The sequence below is a fragment of the Leiobunum rupestre genome, chromosome 7, assembly GCF_980474605.1.
Source record: "Leiobunum rupestre chromosome 7, qqLeiRupe1.1.hap1, whole genome shotgun sequence".
NCBI classification, from domain to species: Eukaryota; Metazoa; Arthropoda; class Arachnida; order Opiliones; family Sclerosomatidae; genus Leiobunum; species Leiobunum rupestre.
Genome location: NC_143390.1, coordinates 15082056 through 15103043, shown reverse-complemented (window position 1 = coordinate 15103043; position 20988 = coordinate 15082056). Strand labels below are relative to the sequence as shown.

General features: G+C 34.8%; 2 protein-coding genes across 3 annotated transcripts in view; one reads left to right on the top strand and one right to left on the bottom strand.

Moving 5' to 3' along the window:
- Positions 1 to 12045: 12045 nt before the first annotated feature.
- Positions 12046 to 20085, bottom strand: LOC149934871 (general transcription factor 3C polypeptide 1). The gene has a single exon (XM_090180582.1). It carries the CDS (start codon positions 19984 to 19986, stop codon positions 12109 to 12111), a length of 7878 nt encoding a protein of 2625 aa, XP_090036708.1. The 5' UTR covers positions 19987 to 20085; the 3' UTR covers positions 12046 to 12108.
- A 409-nt stretch (positions 20086 to 20494) lies between these two features.
- Positions 20495 to 20988, top strand: part of gek (serine/threonine-protein kinase gek) — a 60894-nt gene continuing 60400 nt past the window's right edge. The window contains exon 1 of one of the 2 annotated variants that reach the window (XM_090154389.1): positions 20495 to 20625. The gene's annotated coding sequence lies outside the window, so the exon portion shown is untranslated. Of the gene's footprint in view, positions 20986 to 20988 lie in introns of both variants that reach the window. The other variant, XM_090154388.1, reaches the window with a different exon arrangement.

Sequence of the window (20988 nt, the reverse complement as noted above, 5' to 3'; positions counted from 1 at the left end):
TCCGGTTGACGTTGTGACACATACCGCGTGAAAACGATCAACACCGTCCAATTTCCAATATCATATAATGACTCGCACACCCAGGAAATCAATGACTGCATTAGGAATCGTAGATGTCCAAATATCCACACCAATAAACAATTAATTAACAAGAAGCGAAACACTTACCATTCACAAAGCACAGAAAGCCCCTTGAATAAATAATAAATGACCGTAGACGGAATAGTTAGGGCTCTTTATAAATAATAAAACAAACTAACCCAATAGATGAACTGCATTAAATATCTTAATCAGTCGAGAAAACGTTTAAAATAAATTACGAAGTAATGACGACCCAAATACAAACCCAGACCACTATGTAAGCAGCTCGATATTTTCTTCATAAATGAAAACTAATACGATAGATAAAAAAAAGAAATAAATTACAAAAAATTAACCATTTTATCTTCTGACTGCGCTAAAACAAGATTTGACCTTTAAATTTTCATACGTAAAATATTAACAAGTTCATAAAAAAACAAAGTTCAATAAACAATATATACAGATATTGTATTCATCCGTTTAGTAAAAAACCCCGCCTTATCCTAATGGTTCCTTTACTTATTCATTTTCCCTAAGGAAGTCAATGGCTCGGCGGTGAACTATCTGCATTGTAACAATGCAACCCGAGTTCAATTCCTGATCACGATCAAATTTTACATTAATATACTAAAATATTAAATTAAATATAAGATTAATATACTAAAATATTAAATTAAATATAAGATTAATATACTAAAATATTAAATTAAATATAAGATTAATATACTAAAATATTAAATTAAATATAAGATTAATATACTAAAATATTAAATTAAATATAAGATTAATATACTAAAATATTAAATTAAATATAAGATTAATATACTAAAATATTAAATTAAATATAAGATTAATATACTAAAATATTAAATTAAATATAATATTAATATACTAAAATATTTAATTAAATATAAGATTAATATACTAAAATATTAAATTAAATATAATATTAATATACTAAAATATTTAATTAAATATAAGATTAATATACTAAAATATTTAATTAAATATGAGATTAATATACTAAAATATTTAATTAAATATAAGATTAATATACTAAAATATTTAATTAAATATAAGATTAATATACTAAAATATTTAATTAAATATAAGATTAATATAATTTATAAATATTTAATTAAATATAAGATTAATCTAATTTATAAATATGTTATTAAATATAAGATTAATATAATTTATAAATATTTAATTAAATATAAGATTAATATAATTTATAAATATTTAATTAAATATAAGATTAATATAATTTATAAATATTTAATTAAATATAAGATTAATATAATTTATAAATATTTAATTAAATATAAGATTAATATAATTTATTAATATTTAATTAAATATAAGATTAATGTAATTTATAAATATTTAATTAAGATTAATATAATTTATAAATATTTAAAATGATTATAGTACCTAACGTTATAACTTTGTAAAGGACATTCGCCAAAGCTGTTTTTTAGAAAAACACCGTAAATTAACAAGCGTTGGTGGCTGAGTGGTTAGAGGGCATCTCTTGCACGAGGCAGACCCGGGTTCGATTCCCGGCCAGCGCCAAAAAATCGCAAATCGATACTAAGACGAATACCGTGTACAATTGGTGGAAACCCTGCCATTGGACGTTGAGAGGTTGTTTAACACTCAGCACTCGGTCCGTCCCAAAGTCATTGAGAAGAAGATGGAGAGACAACGCCCATACAAACTCAACTATCACAAACACAACAAACTCAATACCCACATCAATCATAACACAAACTCAACACCCACAACCGGCACAACACTAACTCAACATTCACAACCTGCACATAAACATTACAATAACGAAATATCCAATCAAACTGAATTAAAACTGTCGCGACGGTGAGCGTTGACGAAAAAAAGATAAACCAAACCCCACCGCAAATCAATCCGTTAACGCTCACCGTCATACGGTGGTTTTGCCAACCCTTCGAGAAACTGCGAACGCAGAAATTTCGAGAAACTGCGTACGCAATGATTAACCTTTGCACGGAAAATGCGAACGCGTTCGCAGGACAGACAGACAGACACGGTGATTGTAAAAAGACAACAAGTTGGCAAGCCAAAATATACCTCTCCTCGGTAGAATTGTCCCTAGTGGTATTAATTTCTCGAGATAACCCTTAAAGATATATCTCCGCAATTTAGAGTTATTTGTTAAAAATATTAACCCATTTCTATCCCGCCCGGTATAAAATTTTAATTATAATTAAAATAATTGAGACGAAACGACCAATTTTAATTTATTCAGAATATCATAAGTTAAGTAGTTACAACAGTACGTTAGACGTACTATAACAATGCACAATTGAATTAAACCCTTTTACAGAACAAGTTTATCAGTTAAATATAATACGACGCAAATTTTAATGAAAGAAATATCTACAGAGGCTTTTTGGAATTACTCGCTTACGAAATACTTGCCGCATCTTTAACGCTCATTTTATTTCAACACTCGCCCTTGATGAAGATACCGTAGATATCTGGTAGTGGACGACTCGTTCACTTCCTGTTGACGTTGTGACGCATACCACATGAAAAAGACCAATGCCGTCCAATTTCCAATATCATATAATGACTCGCACACCCAAGAAATCGTAGATATCCAAATATCCACACCAAATGTATTTACAAGAAGCAATAACCTTACCATCAACAAAGCACAGAGAGCCACTTGACTAACCGCCAGCTTTTAAAGCAATTAACGTTAAATTATCTCCTTTGAATTAACAGAACTATATATAGGTCGTTAAGAAAGTGGACCACCCACAGGGTATACCCTTTAACCCTCTAATCTCGGCTGACTGCGCTAAAACAAGATTTAACCTTTAAAAAATACCAGATTAGGCCTTCATAAATTCATTAATAAAAAAAGACTTTATTACCTATTATGCTTACGATGCCTGTCTTAATTTCAGTGAATCTAAGCAGCTATCGGTGGTTCTGTGGTAGAGCGCTCGACTGCCAAGCCGAATGGTCTGGGTTCGAAACCTGGGTGGCGCATTTGTTTTTAATCAATAGAGAAACGCTAAATTAGAATTTCTTCGATGCAATAATTTCAATTTCAATTCTATTTCAATTAAACCAAAATTTCGTACTCTATTAAATACGCTTCCGATAAAGCTGAAGGTCTAATTTTCAATAAGGCGTAACAAGTGTCGGTGGTTCTGTGGTAGAACGTCCGCCTGTCAATCAGGAGGTCTCGGGTTCAAATCCCGCCCGATGCGATCGCAAATTGATACTAAGACGAATACCGTGTACAACTGGTGGAAACCCTGCCATTGAACGTTGAGAGGTAGCATTACACTCAGCACTCGGTCCGTCCCAAAGTCATTAAGAAGAAGTTGGAGAGAAAACGCCCATATAAACACAACAGACTCAACATGCACATCCATCAGAACACAAACACAACAAATTCAACACTCACAACCTACGCATAAACATTACAAAAACGTAATACACCAAACCGTCACGACGGTGAGCGAAAAAACACCATCCAAACCAAACCGCAAATGCATCCGTTAACGGTGGTTTTGCCAACCCTTTGAGAAACTGCGTACGCAGTGATTACACTTTGCACCGAAAATGCGAACGCGTTCGCAGTCCTGACAGACAGACACACCCACAGACCCACCCACCCACAGACAGACACGGTCGTTGTATAACCCCTCCTAGGGGACTTTGTCCCCTCGGAGAGGTAATTAAATTGAAATTGATAAATTTATTATTAAATTGATAAATTTATTATTAAATTGATAAATTTATTATTAAATTGATAAATTTATTATTAAATTGATAAATTTATTATTAAATTGATAAATTTATTATTAAATTGATAAATTTATTATTAAATTGATAAATTTATTATTAAATTGATAAATTTATTATTAAATTGATAAATTTATTATTAAATTGATAAATTTATTATTAAATTGATAAATTTATTATTAAATTGATAAATTTATTATTAAATTGATAAATTTATTATTAAATTGATAAATTTATTATTAAATTGATAAATTTATTATTAAATTGATAAATTTATTATTAAATTGATAAATTTATTATTAAATTGATAAATTTATTATTAAATTGATAAATTTATTATTAAATTGATAAATTTATTATTAAATTGATAAATTTATTATTAAATTGATAAATTTATTATTAAATTGATAAATTTATTATTAAATTGATAAATTTATTATTAAATTGATAAATTTATTATTAAATTGATAAATTTATTATTAAATTGATAAATGTATTATTAAATTGATAAATTTATTATTAAATTGATAAATTTATTATTAAATTGATAAATTTATTATTAAATTGATAAATTTATTATTAAATTGATAAATTTATTATTAAATTGATAAATTTATTATTAAATTGATAAATTTATTATTAAATTGATAAATTTATTATTAAATTGATAAATTTATTATTAAATTGATAAATTTATTATTAAATTGATAAATTTATTATTAAATTGATAAATTTATTATTAAATTGATAAATTTATTATTAAATTGATAAATTTATTATTAAATTGATAAATTTATTATTAAATTGATAAATTTATTATTAAATTGATAAATTTATTATTAAATTGATAAATTTATTATTAAATTGATAAATTTATTATTAAATTGATAAATTTATTATTAAATTGATAAATGTATTATTAAATTGATAAATTTATTATTAAATTGATAAATTTATTATTAAATTGATAAATTTATTATTAAATTGATAAATTTATTATTAAATTGATAAATTTATTATTAAATTGATAAATTTATTATTAAATTGATAAATTTATTATTAAATTGATAAATTTATTATTAAATTGATAAATTTATTATTAAATTGATAAATTTATTATTAAATTGATAAATTTATTATTAAATTGATAAATTTATTATTAAATTGATAAATTTATTATTAAATTGATAAATTTATTATTAAATTGATAAATTTATTATTAAATTGATAAATTTATTATTAAATTGATAAATTTATTATTAAATTGATAAATTTATTATTAAATTGATAAATTTATTATTAAATTGATAAATTTATTATTAAATTGATAAATTTATTATTAAATTGATAAATTTATTATTAAATTGATAAATTTATTATTAAATTGATAAATTTATTATTAAATTGATAAATTTATTATTAAATTGATAAATTTATTATTAAATTGATAAATTTATTATTAAATTGATAAATTTATTATTAAATTGATAAATTTATTATTAAATTGATAAATTTATTATTAAATTGATAAATTTATTATTAAATTGATAAATTTATTATTAAATTGATAAATTTATTATTAAATTGATAAATTTATTATTAAATTGATAAATTTATTATTAAATTGATAAATTTATTATTAAATTGATAAATTTATTATTAAATTGATAAATTTATTATTAAATTGATAAATTTATTATTAAATTGATAAATTTATTATTAAATTGATAAATTTATTATTAAATTGATAAATTTATTATTAAATTGATAAATTTATTATTAAATTGATAAATTTATTATTAAATTGATAAATTTATTATTAAATTGATAAATTTATTATTAAATTGATAAATTTATTATTAAATTGATAAATTTATTATTAAATTGATAAATTTATTATTAAATTGATAAATTTATTATTAAATTGATAAATTTATTATTAAATTGATAAATTTATTATTAAATTGATAAATTTATTATTAAATTGATAAATTTATTATTAAATTGATAAATTTATTATTAAATTGATAAATTTATTATTAAATTGATAAATTTATTATTAAATTGATAAATTTATTATTAAATTGATAAATTTATTATAATATTTATCTTTGTTTTATTACACTTCTTTTGTATAAAGGATCCGATTTTCCTGGGCCATTTTCGCGACTAAAGAATGCACGGATTTTGCATAGAAACCGCGAGAGGCGCATTTATACAAAATAAATTCGACAAATATGGTTCTGCTTTTTTTACAGAGGAAAAGGCTATGCTAAAGCCTGCATGGTCACTCGCGTTGCCCTTTAACTTCATCAGCATTCAATCATGGACACGATCCAATACAACAAGATGGCCTAGGCCTTAATATTAGACCATGGACCAAGAATCTAATGGGACTCACTGTTTAAGCTTTAAAAAGCACGCGTTAATACTGGGAATAGGAAAAACACGAGTAATTTTAGTTCATTGTGGACAAACTTGGCGTCGCTGAAGTCGATTTCCGGCGTAGTTTCATAGAGAAGCTGGAGCGTTCACGTTCAATTTTTACAAAATGGCGCCACGGACATTCAATATACAGGACGAGTTACTGAATGGAGTCACCCATATTTTTTATTCTCGCCTTACTTGTCCCAAAATCTGGCAGTACTGAGACTAAATTTCTCAGTTAAAACAAAGATAATTTAAACTCATGGCCTAGATTCGAAATCACTCTCTCGCGCGTTGCCGATAGCGTTTACCCACTTCCCGCTGGAACTCATAAAGAATTCGCTCCATGTTTTGCGCCTTACCGCAACCGATGGAGCCCGGGGTACGTTCAGCAGAGCTCATCGGACTCACCGATTAGTAATCGGTGACATCGGTTTTCTACTGTACGCTCTGTCACGTTTCCGGTTTTGACGTCACGATAGTCATCGGTTACTCACCGATGTCATCGGCTGGAAGAGTCAGTTTTCCCGATGACTGACGTCATTTCTGACGTAAAACTACGATAAAAGCTACGGCATTTTAAAAAAACACCGATGACTGAATAAAAGCGTTCAACAACTTACGACGTCATTATGACGAAAAAGCTCATCGGTGGAAAATATCAAATCCATCGGGTTTTTTTTTCGTTGACTGCTGCTGAACGTAGCCCCGATTTTTCGGAGGTCACGTGCCGGAAAAGGGTAAACGCTTCGTAACAAAACCGTAAATGGGAAAGCTCTCAGTATTCGAATCTAGGGTACGAGTTTAAATTATCTTTGGTTAAAAGGAGAGTCCATAGTGGGAGAGTCGATGTTTTAAGGTTTTATTGCATAGAAATCTCATAGGTAACTAGAATGCTGCCGTGTAACTGGCAAATGGGCCAAACGCCGTGGCAGACGATAGCCAGATCTCAGCCAATCAGAGCTCAAAGAGTGGTTCTGCCAAGAATTTAATGTCACCAGAGAGAATGACGTCATCTATCTCCCGCTATAGTAGCGGATTCAAGGATGATTATTATCCTCCTTGACGGAACCACTCTACGGCCTCTCATTGGCTGAAGGTTCAAGGCGAACTGGCGTCAAACTCGGCCGTAGGCGGCAGCATTCTAGTTACCTATGAGATTTCTATGTTTTATTGTTGCCGTCTTCGACACCCTTTTGTAACAGGGCGGCTCACAAAGAGCACAGCAAACAAACAAAATGGCGGAGCTGAGTGTTATTTAGGCGAGCTTTTGCAATGTTGCATTATTTTGTTGATGAGTTAATCCCAGATACGTTTAACAATGGGAAAAACTAAAAGATGTGTTAATGGGAGCTGTAAAAACGACTCGCGTTTTATGAAGAGCAAGTTTTCTTGTACCATTTTCAAAACCTAAAAAAACATTTAGGTAAAGAATGGATCGCCAGGTAGTAGAAACAGATTAAGGTGATACAATAAACCATTTTTAAGAGATTGTTGTTTAAATTTGTTTTTAATTACTTTGCGTATGAGTGCTCCACATGTTTGAACACACTTTTGCCTATAGTAGGAACAAAGATAATCTAGACTGGTTTCTCCTTGATTTGTTAGAAAATTAGCCCTAGGCTTACTTTTTCGTTGCGATCTATTTACTTTTTATTAAATCGTTCCTCTCCTTTCAAATTCTTTTCTTCGCTGAGTAATAATCTTTCTTTTTTATAATTTATTATTAGAATAATTTATTTTAAATTCTAAAATTAATATATCTTCATTGGTTTGCTCATAGAAATCTCATAGGTAACTAGAATGCTGCCGTGTAACTGGCAAATGGACCAAACGCCGTGGCAGACGATAGTTAGATCTCAGCCAATCAGAGCTCAAAGAGTGGTTCTGCCAAGAATTTAATGTCACCAGAGAGAATGACATCACCCATCTCCCACTATAGTAGCGAATCAAGAAGGATTATTATCATCCTTGGCGGAACCACTCTACGGCCTCTCATTGGCTGAAGGTTCAAAATGAACTGGCGTCAAGCTCGGCCGTAGGCGGCAGCATTCTAGTTATGGGTTTGCTTCCAAATAAATAAGGCAAAGTGAGCAGCCACGGCCAACTTCGATCGCGCGACTTTTACATGTGCTTTCAAAATCATTACGTCATGGTTTGTTTACATCGGACTCATCGGCTCTCTTTCCGCGAAAAGTATCCGCGGAGACGTGGGACGTTTCGCGGCGAATTTTTCAATTCAGTGACTCGTCCTGTATATTCAAGATTGTATTGAAGACTTGATAAAAATACAGCCTCTTTGTAACGAGGCGGCTCACTAGATGGGAGCACAGTCGATGAGCAAAAATATAGGAGAGGGAATTTCAATTGTTACTGTACAAAAAATAATAAAACCAAGCATGAACTACAAAATACTGAGAATGACTACAAATAGTACTGAAAACTACTGACAATAAACTGTAGATAAAGTCATATAATAGGAATAACTTTTGTTATTAAAGGTTTTTTATTTAGCCGTACAAATGTACACCCTTTTGTAACAGGGCGGCTCCAAAATTGCCGCACAGCAGGTAATAAATTTCCAGTGTTCAAAGGAGTTCTTACTCAAAAAATAAAATAAAATAAAAAAACACACAAATTATAAAGTAACTTTGACAAGACACTTTAGATAAAATAATTCCTTTTTGTGTTAAAAAACTAAGTTCTCCGGAACAAATTATAAGTTCTCCGGAACAAATTATAAGTTCTCAGGTGCTAATTATAAGTTCTCAGGTACAAAATAGTTTGATCTTTTCGCAACAGCAGAGTGGTCCAGACTAGGTAATATTGCACCGCTGTTTCTTTATTTGCCAAGTTTCAAGGGTTTTCCTAACATCATCGATACTCCACTGTTCACTAGTAAGACCTAGCACCTTTTCGATTGGCTCCCCAAAATATTCTGCCCGCCAGTCATTACTAGATTGACTATCGCATGTTTCGGGGCATTCTAACAGCACATGATAAATATCTTCGTCGACCTGGCCACAAAGTTTGCAAAGCGGAGAACGAGATGGAAGACCCAGCAATTCAGTCTGACGGACTCCTGTGAGGAGGGCTCCTGTACGAGCCTGGAAAACCAAGCCACTACCCCAAGAACCATTATAGCATTCCTCTTTAGCTGGCTTTTCTTTTGCCGAACCTCAGCTTTCCACTTGATTAATGCAGCTTCCTGCACTTCCTTATCAACATAGGCTGTCCACTCCTTATAAGAGTTGGCTTGTCCACTTTTAGTTCCAATAGAGTACTGCTGGTCAAGTCGCTCTACTGCTCATGTCCACTCAGTATTGGCACCCGTTTCTCTGACATATTTATAGACTTGGTGAGCCATACGTTCTTTCTCCATAAACTTGAGTCTACCCAGGAACTTAATTTTACTTCGGGCTTCTCTAGTAGTCATGCTGTTCCATCCCATCTCGCCATCGATTGCCGCATTAGCAGAAAAAGGGCCTGCATTCAAAGCTGTTTTACCAACTAGTCTTTGGTATCGTTCTAAAATTTCTCTGGTAGGTTTAGAATAACATACAACTTCATTTGCATAAGTCCGTGATAGCGCCGTTATTGTCGGTTAAATGATTAGGTTTAGTAAGTTTTAGACCTTTTATTTTTTAAATTGGGCCTTTAAAAGTTTAATGGAAATTAACCATTGTTTTAAGTAAAATAATCAGTAAGACGCATATGGCTGAGTTTTAATCAAATTTACTGAAATCCATTTAATTTCTAACTGAACTTTACCGCACGTACTATGCATGTACTGTCTCTTAAGCCCCAACTCACAGTGATAGTTGAACAGAATTCTTGAGGTGCTTAAAAGCGGCTGATGTACCTCAGTAAGCCTTCCGATTTAGGCCAATCCTACCGTGTCCAAATATCGGGAACAGTGAGTCCCCTTAAATTCTTGGTCGATGATTAGCCGCATCCCCATCTCTTTTCCCAGGGGAACAATTTTTAAATGTATTAACTTAGATCATTATATTTTTAACAGAGGCATAAACCTAAAATTGATTTTGCCATTTTCAAAAATTCAACACCTGCCCATTTCTAGGCCTTCTCTTAATCCAGGGGGCAATGGTATAGCCCAATACACTTGGTATTGAATACATATATAAATTTACAAAGCCATATCTCAAAGTAAAATCAATTACTGCATATAGTTTTCGGAGCCTAGTACGTCGCATTTTCATTTAAGGGACTAAAAAAAACCCCTTATTAAAAACTGTACGTCACTGACATGGTTAGATAGAGGGAATTAATACTGATAGAATGAAACCCCAATTAAATATCTAACAAGTGCCGTTGAAGATAATTTAATGTTTAGCGGGGTAGCATTCGGAAGCTAATACATCTCATTTTCATTTGAGTAATGAAAAACCCCTTTCGATTTTAAAAACGGTACGATAGAATGGCACCCCAATTAAATCTCTAACAAGTGCCGTTTAAGATAATTTAATGTTAACATTCGGAGCTAGCGCTTCTCCTCTGTATTCACTTACACCACCACCGCCAACGACCGCATCGAAAATAACAGCATCTTTTACTCTATAACTAGAGGAAATGAGGCTAAAAAGGGCCAATTTGGTTTGTCTGCATTTATCATACGCCTACTATGATTCCGAAGAGGGTTTGTAAAATGAGGCATTAAGGTCATCTGGGATGCAATCTTAATTTTTAATATCACTTGAGTAGTATTGAGTACTAGAATCGGCATAATCCTTAGATTGACAACTGCAAGAAGGCTTCAATTCCTATGGCATAGGTAGCTTGTTTTCAGATTGATTTTCTCGATAGTTTGCGTACTTTTTGAACGGAAATGCTTATTAATCTTAACCGTTTGTACTTTTCTGGATTTGAACTGTAGATCCATCATAGTAAAAGCATCTTGCATATCAGTCTGGATTGATACAGGATTTGTAGTGGGGTTCAAAGTTACAACTTCCTCAACTGACATCTCTGCATTTGACACCACTCCAATTGTCTTAGCCTCACCCAGAATGTTTTCTATTTCCTAAATTATTGAACAACGTTTTTAAATCTTTCAAAATAATATAACCCTGGATAATTCTTACTAGTTTCTTTTGCCTTTTTGATATAAGGCTCCTTGGACGTTTGGTTTCCTTTTCTATTTGGTATGCAAAGATAGTCGGAATTGCTCCTTTAACTAACATCCGTTTAGGCCAAGAAGTGCTTTCAACACCAATACTTTGAAGAAATTCAGCGTTTGTATTTGTTTCAAAACAACTAGTTTCGAAATGTTTTTGACATAATCTCGAGTACTTCGTGGGTTTAAAGTTCTTTCTTTTTACTTTAGACACCCATATTTTTAATAGCGATGGGTTATGCAGAGGAAACTGGAAAAAACTATTCTTTCCCTTGCTATAAGCCGAATTACAACCGTACGCACTGCAGTAAATCACCATAGTCTATACTTTATTTAATACTAGAATATTAAAAAATAACATTAAAAATTAGGCAAGGTTTAACTCAAAGTAAGGCCCTAAAGCACGTAAGCACAGCAGACGATCGCTGTGACGGAGCCTGATAGAGAGAGGAATTCCAATTTGTGACGTCAGCGCACCAAGCGCCGTATTTTCTCCCTTTTCGCCCGTTTTTGTGGACGTGAGAGATAGCAGCGTGTATTGCGGGAAAGTACGTCTTTCTTAAATGTAACCTTTAAGCTTATGGATATAGTTTGGAATAAAAAGAATTATGATATCTGTTCTAAGTTTCACTTTTATGACAAAAATTTACAAATTAAGAAATTTAATGTAAAATGATCAGTTCATCAATGAATTTCCCCAACGATAGAATAGCGTGAACGGTTGCTTCGTAAAATACTTTCGAGTTTATGTTATCCTTGGCGCAAGTTGACTCTTGATAAATAACACCTTTGTTGAATATGCCCGATTTACTAGAAGACTCTAAACAAATGCTTTCAACGCAATTAAGCTTTTTCAAAATTTCCAAAAGATCCAAGATCTGAACGGGTTGCAAACACATTTCAAATTTTTGAAATATATCTGTTTCGCTTATTCCGGGATTAGACATAACGTGACTTAGTACTGACGTTAACATTTTTCTGAGCACGGGACGGTTTAGATTACCATCCGGTTTTTTCCAAATTCTACTAATGTATTTTATTGGTTCGAAGTTCTGGGTTTTGGTTGAAGGTTCAAATGTACTAGACGTATCCCCTGTTATAGTTTTTCTCCTCTGTTTTCTCATTCCCATTTTGGTGCTGTTGATATTTGGTTCTACGTTTGTCTTCAACTCAACGGATATTTGGTTTTCAACTTTGTCTAAAATTTCCGTTTCTAATAAATCAACTATTTCCTTATCAACTCTTACATCTGTTGATGGTATTGAGACTTTTAAAATTTTCTCCAGTTCATCGTGTATACGAGTTTCAAACCACTGTTGCATTTCCCACTTGTTTAATGAAAGCGTTTCACGTTTTTCAACTTCGGAAATAATGTCTTTTACGCAAGACAGAACGTTTTTGTAGTCGTGTTTGGTTAGAGTTTTTGATTCGGTTTCTTCAACCTTGGAAATAACATCTTTTATGCAAGCTATCACCGAAATGGTGGATTCATTCACTGTATTTTTAACAATTGAAACATCTTCTACTACTCTTAGTACATTTTTTTCAAACCAGCCTTTCACGTCCGCATCGTCTATGGCGTCGGTTAGGTCCGAAACTCGACGATCTAGCCATTGTGTGATATCAGATATTTCGAAAATGGACATATCGCTAGTGGAAACTTCGTGGTCCATTTCTTCGATTATGCTCAGTACGTCGTCTTCCAACCACTTTCTGAGATCGGATAGCTCAACCACCTCTGGTAACAAAGTACCCTCTAGTAATTCTTTGACATGTTCGAGTGCCGTTAGCTTGGATATAATCTTGACGTTCAACCAATGTTTTAGCTGTTCCAAAGGTAAATCTTTCGGTTTATTTGACTGTGGTATTATTTGGCAACAAGACTCCACGACGGCCAAAACCTTACTATCAAACCATTCGTTTATTTCTTTAAGATTTTCTTCGCTTTCTACCAATTCGAGAACCGTTTTTTCGAACCAATCTTTTAAATCTTTGGAAATGGTCGATATGTTTTCAGACGCTTTGGATTCGAGATTTTCAAGGTGGATAACTACGGAGAAAGTGTCTTCGAACCACGTTTTAAACTCTTCAGTTTCAACTTTCTCTTCAATTTTTTTCAAAAGACTGTTTTCGAACCAATTTCGCAGTTCGGCAGCGTGGGTTTCATCCACTACTTTTTGAAGTACCACATTCTTGAGCCACGAATCCAGTTCTTCCAATGAGACCTGTTCTTCTACTTTCTTCAAAATGCTGCTTTTAAACCAAACGCTCAAATCTTCAATAGTTATGTCTTTTTCAGCGGTTGAAAGGGTGATTTTGGTTGACATTTCCCGTGACTCTCCAAGAGTGAAATCTGTCTCGTTGGTTGACGATAATATAGGAATTTCTTCCAATTTCCCGAGAACGCTTTCGCGAAGCCACTGCCTAAGCTCTTTTTCGCATACTGGTACCGAAATTTTATCTTTTGCCTTCGCCTCCGTTCGCTCCATTTCCATGTTTCTTTCAGATTCGGCCTGTCGCATTAACTCTAAGTCATCCAAAAAAGTTTGATCTTCTAAAGTTTTGAGAATACTGTCTTGAAACCATTGCTGAAGGTCCATAATTGCCGACTGATTTTCGACTTTCTCCAAGATGCATTTCTTAAACCAAAGTTTGATGTCCTCGACGGAGCATTTGTCTTCGAGTTTTTTGACGATGCTTTCTTGAAGCCATCTGTTGATTTCAGCTACTGAAGAGTTATCCCCGGCACTCTTGTTAGCGGTTTGATGTAGGGCCTCAACTTCTCGGGTTACTTTGGCCTCCAACCAACTCTTGAGGCTGACGTGTTCTTTCAATTTCCGTTTCATTGGGTTTTCCATTTGAAGCTTTATTTTTTCGCCTTCGGATACTTCAGTTTTCACCGATTCCGCTATGAATGATGTGGAGCTGCAAACGGTTTGAACTTTGGCATCAACCTGGGTCAGTATATTTTCTTCCAACCATTTCAAAATTTCGGATTCTTCCATAGCTGCCGTACTTGATTTCGTAGGGATTTCATCGCTTGTTACTATCATTGGTACATCAAAGTCACCGGTTTGGATATTTTGGTTTTGTGGTTCTTTTTTTGGAATTTCGGTAGTAGTCGTTTCCATCGCCATTTCAGTCATTTCCGTTTGAATGTTCTGGTATTCGGTTTCTTTTGTCGAAATTTCCGGGACAGTTGTTGTAGACATCGGTATTTCGGTTTGACCATTCCGCTTTTCGAGCGTAAGTTCTTTCGTAGGAATTTCACTGACAGCTTCAATCGACATTTCAAGTAATTCAGTTTTCACATTTTGATTTTCTAGATCGAGTTGTTTCGTAGGAATGTCGGAGGTAGTGTTTCCCGTCGGTGGTTCGACTCTTTCGTTTTGAATATTTTCATTTTCGGGTACAGATTGTTTCGATATTTCAGTGGAAATTACGTTTGTGGAAATTTTGTCCAAAACAGAATCGTTGAACCACGCCATTATTAATTCACGGAAATTTTCGGTTGGCTCTTCTAACCGTGGTTTTTTAGCCTTAGGTTCTTCAACGTTGTTTTTGCCATGGTCTACACCTTCGCGTAACGCCTCCAACGCTTCTGAATTTGCTATGTCAATGTCACTGGAGTTGATGGCTGGTACGTCAGACGACATACGAGCGCCGAGGGATCGGAAATCTTTCGGTATTTTAACCGAATTTAGAATCCACGGATTGGCGTAGGCGTGTGAAACGTAGTGATACTGAGTAACCCCGACACGCAAAATAATTTCGTTTCCAATAAGAATATTTAGATGGTCCGTAAGCGTCGGTACCACGTTTCGTAGTTGGAATTCAAAATGTAGAAGGTCTCCGAGAGTACAACCAATTTCCTTTCGCTGTAAAATGGTACTGTAAATTTCGAAACCGATTTCGGAGACTTCTTTGGGGTATCCGTCGACGGAATAAGCGCTTTCTATGTCGGCATCCGTGAAAATACCAATATCTTCAGTCGATAGGAGATTCTTTTGCGAATTAATCGCGTTTTGGATCTCACGTATATCGATTGGTAGCAAATCTTCAACCTTACAATCGCGTTCTTCTTTATCGGGCACTAATAGCGACACTCTGAGTGTACAAGAATTAATTAGAAACGAATCGTGGGCGTGTTGAACATTTTGAAATTCCTGGAGAGGTTCGTTTAAATCGTGGCGCATCATGTACAAAGCGAAACGCGAGGCTCTGGACGGGTTTGACACTTCCATGGATAGTTTAAGACTGTCGTCCCCATCGGCTTCGTCGTCTTTGGTAAACTTCTCTGTTTTCTCCGCAATTTTTTGCTCGAACTCTTCCGTGATTTTGCTGTCGAAGATAATTATTTGTTCCGGGACGTTGATTTCGAATTTTACGCGTCTCAACGCTGTTAAACTAGCGAGAGCGGCCATTTCGCTTCCGCCGGCACCCGCTTCTAAAAGAGTCTCTTCCTTGGATTGATTGTAAGTGTTAAGAAGCGCGACGAAACAATTATGGGCGTTCCAGAACATATCCTCTTGGTATCTGCCTTGCAATATATTTTCGAATTTGGTGGACAGTCTGTGCTGCGTAGATACGGGTAGATTGGCTTGCGGTTTTTTGCAGTATTTGCGTTTGGTAATGATTCCTTCGTGTCGCAGTTTCGCCTGCGCGGAACGTACCAAGGTGTCTGGATAGTATTGAATCATTTTGTACAACGTTTGATTCCAATTACTCTTATCGCCCATCGAACTTAGACTTTGCAGAACCATCGAAAATACCACGCTGCAGTGGATGTCGACGATATTTTTAGGCGTCACGTGGATGTTCTTCTTAATTCTCAAACTTCCGCTCTCGGAAACGTTAAATTTTCTTTTGAATTCTTCGACGCTGCCGGGTAGGGTTATTTTTTCGGTGGATTCGACAGTTCCGCTGGTAAATTTTTTGAGCAGGTAACCCAGCACCTCGGCGAACATTGATTTCCAGACGTCTTCTTTGTTCTTGTTCGGTTTGGGGCCTTGAAATTGCCTGACTAACTCGCCATCTTGGTTGGCTTCGCCCAAATAGACCGAGACGTTAGTGACCGTCACTGGATTTTTCAACATGTACAAAATTCGTCGTTGGCACGCCCTCGACGATTTGTTTATGGACAAATGCGGCAACTGTTGGTGTATCAGGTCCCGAACGAACGCGTATGGCACTACCATCTTGTAATAAGGGTCCAAAAAACACGAGGCGACTTTGCATAGCAGTAGGAAGCTGTCTTCTTCGGCGGTCCAAGTCACTCTCTGTTTCGTCATCTTAGTAATAGCCTTCTTATCAGCTTCATCGTAGTACGGTTTCCGAGCTTTCTTGGGTTTTCTTTGCACGACTCTGACAACCGGTTTGACCTTTCGTTTTTTGTTACCAGTGCCGATACTAGTAACGTCCTTATCCGATAAAAGGGGCCTTTTTCTAGCCGTTTTCTGTTCCTCGACAGCGGTAGTTTGAGACAATTCCGCGGGATTATCGACATCCGGTCCCGCTGTTTCGCCGACTTTGTTACCAACCGGATCCAAGGTTGGTTTTTTTATAAATTTACCCAACCGTTTTCGTCCGCCAGTGGCTATAGAATCGTCGTTGCTATTTAGGTAGGAAATGTAGCAATTACCGACGATGTTACTGGGTGGAGTTTTTCTCTTCGCAACCGTTTTGTTGGTCTTAACCGTAATCGAAGGCCAATACCAATTTCGTTTAAGATGAAAATACATGGCGGAATCGAATCCACCAGCTCCCGTTGCGTCGCCTGGTACTTTGAAATCGTCTACAATTTCGCTTACTTCCTTGGGTCTCATGGCTTCTTCCATTTCCCGTTTGTGGAAAACGTTGAAGACGGTAATCGTCTGCTCTTTAGATTCGTTGTAAGAACCCAACGGAGTATTCAGACTTATTTTCTCAACGTCTGTCCAATAGTCGTTCACGGTTGTCATGGTTTGGAAGTCGTACTTTAACTCGAGATATTCTTTCTCAGAAACGTGCATGTAACCCGGGTTGCTGATTGTGGTGTCTCTGATGATGGTTTTACGATGAATATAAATCAGAGTTTTTTCTTTTTCTTTTACTTTTTGTACAACAAATGTGACAAGGCCAATGAAGGACAGTTTAACCATCAGTTCGTGAATCGAATGTACATGTTTACGATGAAAAAGTAAGCCGTTCCTAATATCGGTTGGAAAATGCTGAATCAAGTAAAACCTCTTGTCTTCATCGTTTAGAAAGTCGTCGAGACGGGGAATTTTAAAAGTATAATTGACCATGATGACTAGTAGGGCTAAGGGTAGACAGTGCAAAAGATCGGCGAAGTAAATCTGTCCTTCTCGCAGATCTGAGCGTTTCGGTAGCGGTGGCAAGTACCTTCTCCAGTCTGCACTATTTAGATACACAGGTGGTTTTCCAGAATTGTGGCTCGCTTCAGGGGTTGGATTCCCATCATAGAAATACACCAGGTAGCAAAGCAGTTCGTGTAGTGTTTTCATTCTGATACACTTTGGTTGGAAACCGTATAGCTTTCCTTGTCCCGGACAGTACTCGTTTTCAAGTTTGGATAGGTTTAGCAAAGAATAGTGTTCTTTATCCTCCTGTTTGTTCTCTTCAAAATTGCCGACGCTGGACATGTATTTCAATTTGGCTTCGTCAATGGCTCTTTTTATCAGCGGATCATCCGGAGTTATGGAGCGATCACAAATGAAATGTAGCTTCCTGGATTGGTTTCCAAATTTAAGCACCGTTTTGATAGATTGGATATAGCCATCTTTTGATAAACGGTGAATTATTCTGGACGTGGAAGCTCGGTCTAACTTTTCTGCCACTCCTTCCTCTGATTCTTCGTCAATCATAATCTTCTGTATTTTGTACAACTGATCGAACAGTTTATATTCGTTCACCAGTTCAATGATCCTATTAGCTCGCTTCAGCATACGATAGGTGAAGGAAGGGACATTTAGTTTTTTATTGATGTTGTTTATATCCTTCAAACTAAATGACCAGGATTTGCTTGGTTTTGCTGGACCATCTTCAGGGAGGGATTCGACCGTAATGTCCAAATTACTCTTATTATTCAAATCTTCAAACTCTGTATGTTCAGTGATGACTGACATCTCTGCCTCTTCATCAACGGTTGCGGTGAAGTTCATCAACTTTTTTTGCATCTCCATGACTTGTTTGTGGGCTTTACTTTCGTCTTCGAAGCGTTTTGAGATGTACTGTAAAGATCTTTGCCGACCTGAATCTTGCATAACCGTGATAACTACACCCTTTCTTTCTAAAACACGAACTAGGGTTCGAATCTCTAATTTAGGAAGGCCCAATGTTTTCCCTATCGAAACGGAGGTAGCCCCATCGGGTCCTGCATCATCGATGGTTTTCAGTGTTTGGCAGAGCAGCGTTCTATCAATGGAGAGTTTACTGGGGCAGAAATGAATTTGTTTATCATCTTCAACTACTTTTTCATCTTCGTCATCTGCATCATCATCTTCATGATCGTCATATGGTTTAACCAGCTCAACCACTTTAACCAATTTTTCTTTGCCAGAGTTAGTGTAATGCTCTTCTTTGGGTTTATTTGGGTAGTGTTCAGAAGAAGGGACGACCTTAACTTTGACGCAAGTTTGAAATATTTTTCCAAACATTTTTTTGAACATTGCCGGTTTTAGTTCTAATTCGTCCCTTAATATAAGATATTCTTCTTGTTTGTTTGGTTTGATTTCTAACGCTTTGCACATTTTCATGATCAGAATTTCCATTTTTGAAAGCCTCTCGACATAAAACCTCGCTAGCTGTAGTAAAGACCCTTTCACAAGTTGCCCTTCTTTCGATTTCTGGTAATGAAACTGTTTAACTATTATTTTGTGAGCCAAAAGACGTTTTCGATAGTAGAACAGAGTTTTGGGAGGCAAATTTAGACAGACCAAGCTGTTTTTTCCACATGTTACTTCTCCATGATGCCGAGATCTTGCGATTCTCTCCAACAGGCAATATTGTATCAATCCCAAACTGGTACTTGGAGATATTTCAGACCCTAGTAAAGCAATATTCCTTTTTGCTTGTGAAGCTACGAGTATGAATTGCTCCCGGGGCCATTTCAACAGCAAATCTTCCAAAGTCATCAATGTAACACCCTTATCTCGAACCAGTTTCGTGACATTCACTCTGGTTTTGTAGTTTGAGCAGGAACCTTTGACAGCTTTATCTTCTACAGGGCAGTAGGGATATGGATCTGGTATATCTTCGTCATGTTCTATCACAATTCCAAACTCCATGTCTATGTTTTGGTAACGATTGAATATCACTAAGGGTACTCTTGGTTCTGGTAGTTCAAAGAATTCTATATTTTCATCTGGCGATATACAACTCCAAATAAAGTTCTTAGAATCCCCGTCTATTGGGAATGGAAACTTGGGTCTTTTATCCAGCCTTTTCCACAAACTAGGAAGAGTGATTCCGTCCAGTCCTTCTAACGCGATTTCGTCCATGATAGCGGACATATAGTCGAAATCCGTATCTTCATCCATTATACTCAATTAAAATTCTTATTTAACACAATACAATAAAATTTCGCGACTCATAAAACGTAATGAAATAAGAAAGTTAGATGACATGGTCACAAAAACATTGAAAATAACCACTTAGATTAAGAATTAACTTGGAACATGATCCCATCATTCAGTCTATCGATGACCAATTTAGGATCGTAAGCCGATGTCAATTTTCTGAAAAATGGCCGATTTCATAGCTTTTCAGTTGGACACTAGATGGCGATAGCATTTCCGCATTTCGAAAATCAAGTCGTATGTAAAAGTATTACGCTTGAATCATAGATGGCGATAGTATCTCTTTGAGTAATTTAAAGAGCATGGATGAAAAATATGTGGAAGGACTCTCACTAGAAGACGTAATTTTACGATTTAGGTGGCTTAACGTACAGCTCCAGTGCTTCCATTTTTCAGCCTCGCCTACCGTGTCGATAAATGTTGCTCAATAAGTCTCTCTAAAGATATTTTAGTCCATTGGAAAAAAAGAAAGAAGCATCGTTCGCTGATTTTGGCCTTTCGTACATTCGCGTTGTCCCAGAAATTTGGAAAATGTCGGAGCGGTAGCTTGTTTATAGTGCTGTAATCTCCCGAGAATAATCGAATTTGTCATAGCTCTCGGTAAACCTTAGTTTTGTACTTTTTTCTTTCTTTGCATATTTTAAGCGTGTTTCGGGGTTTTTATTGCGAAACAAAACACGCATTGTGGTGATCTACACATCTGCCAAAAACATGTTCACTTTGTTTCGACGCCTTTTAACGAAAACACGTTATGCCCATTGAGTGAGTGTGGTGGAAGCCGGGTCTGCCGTGGTCTCGACGATTATAAAGGAGTGTTCCGAAATTGTTCTTAAGCCTCGGCTTTTTTATGTTATGGAAGATAGTGTCTTTCCTTAAAAATAGCGTATTTCCACTACTCGTCTTCTGATAATACCCTCTAACGTGGATAAAACGCTTAGAGTAGCTGATGTAGGACTGGCTGTA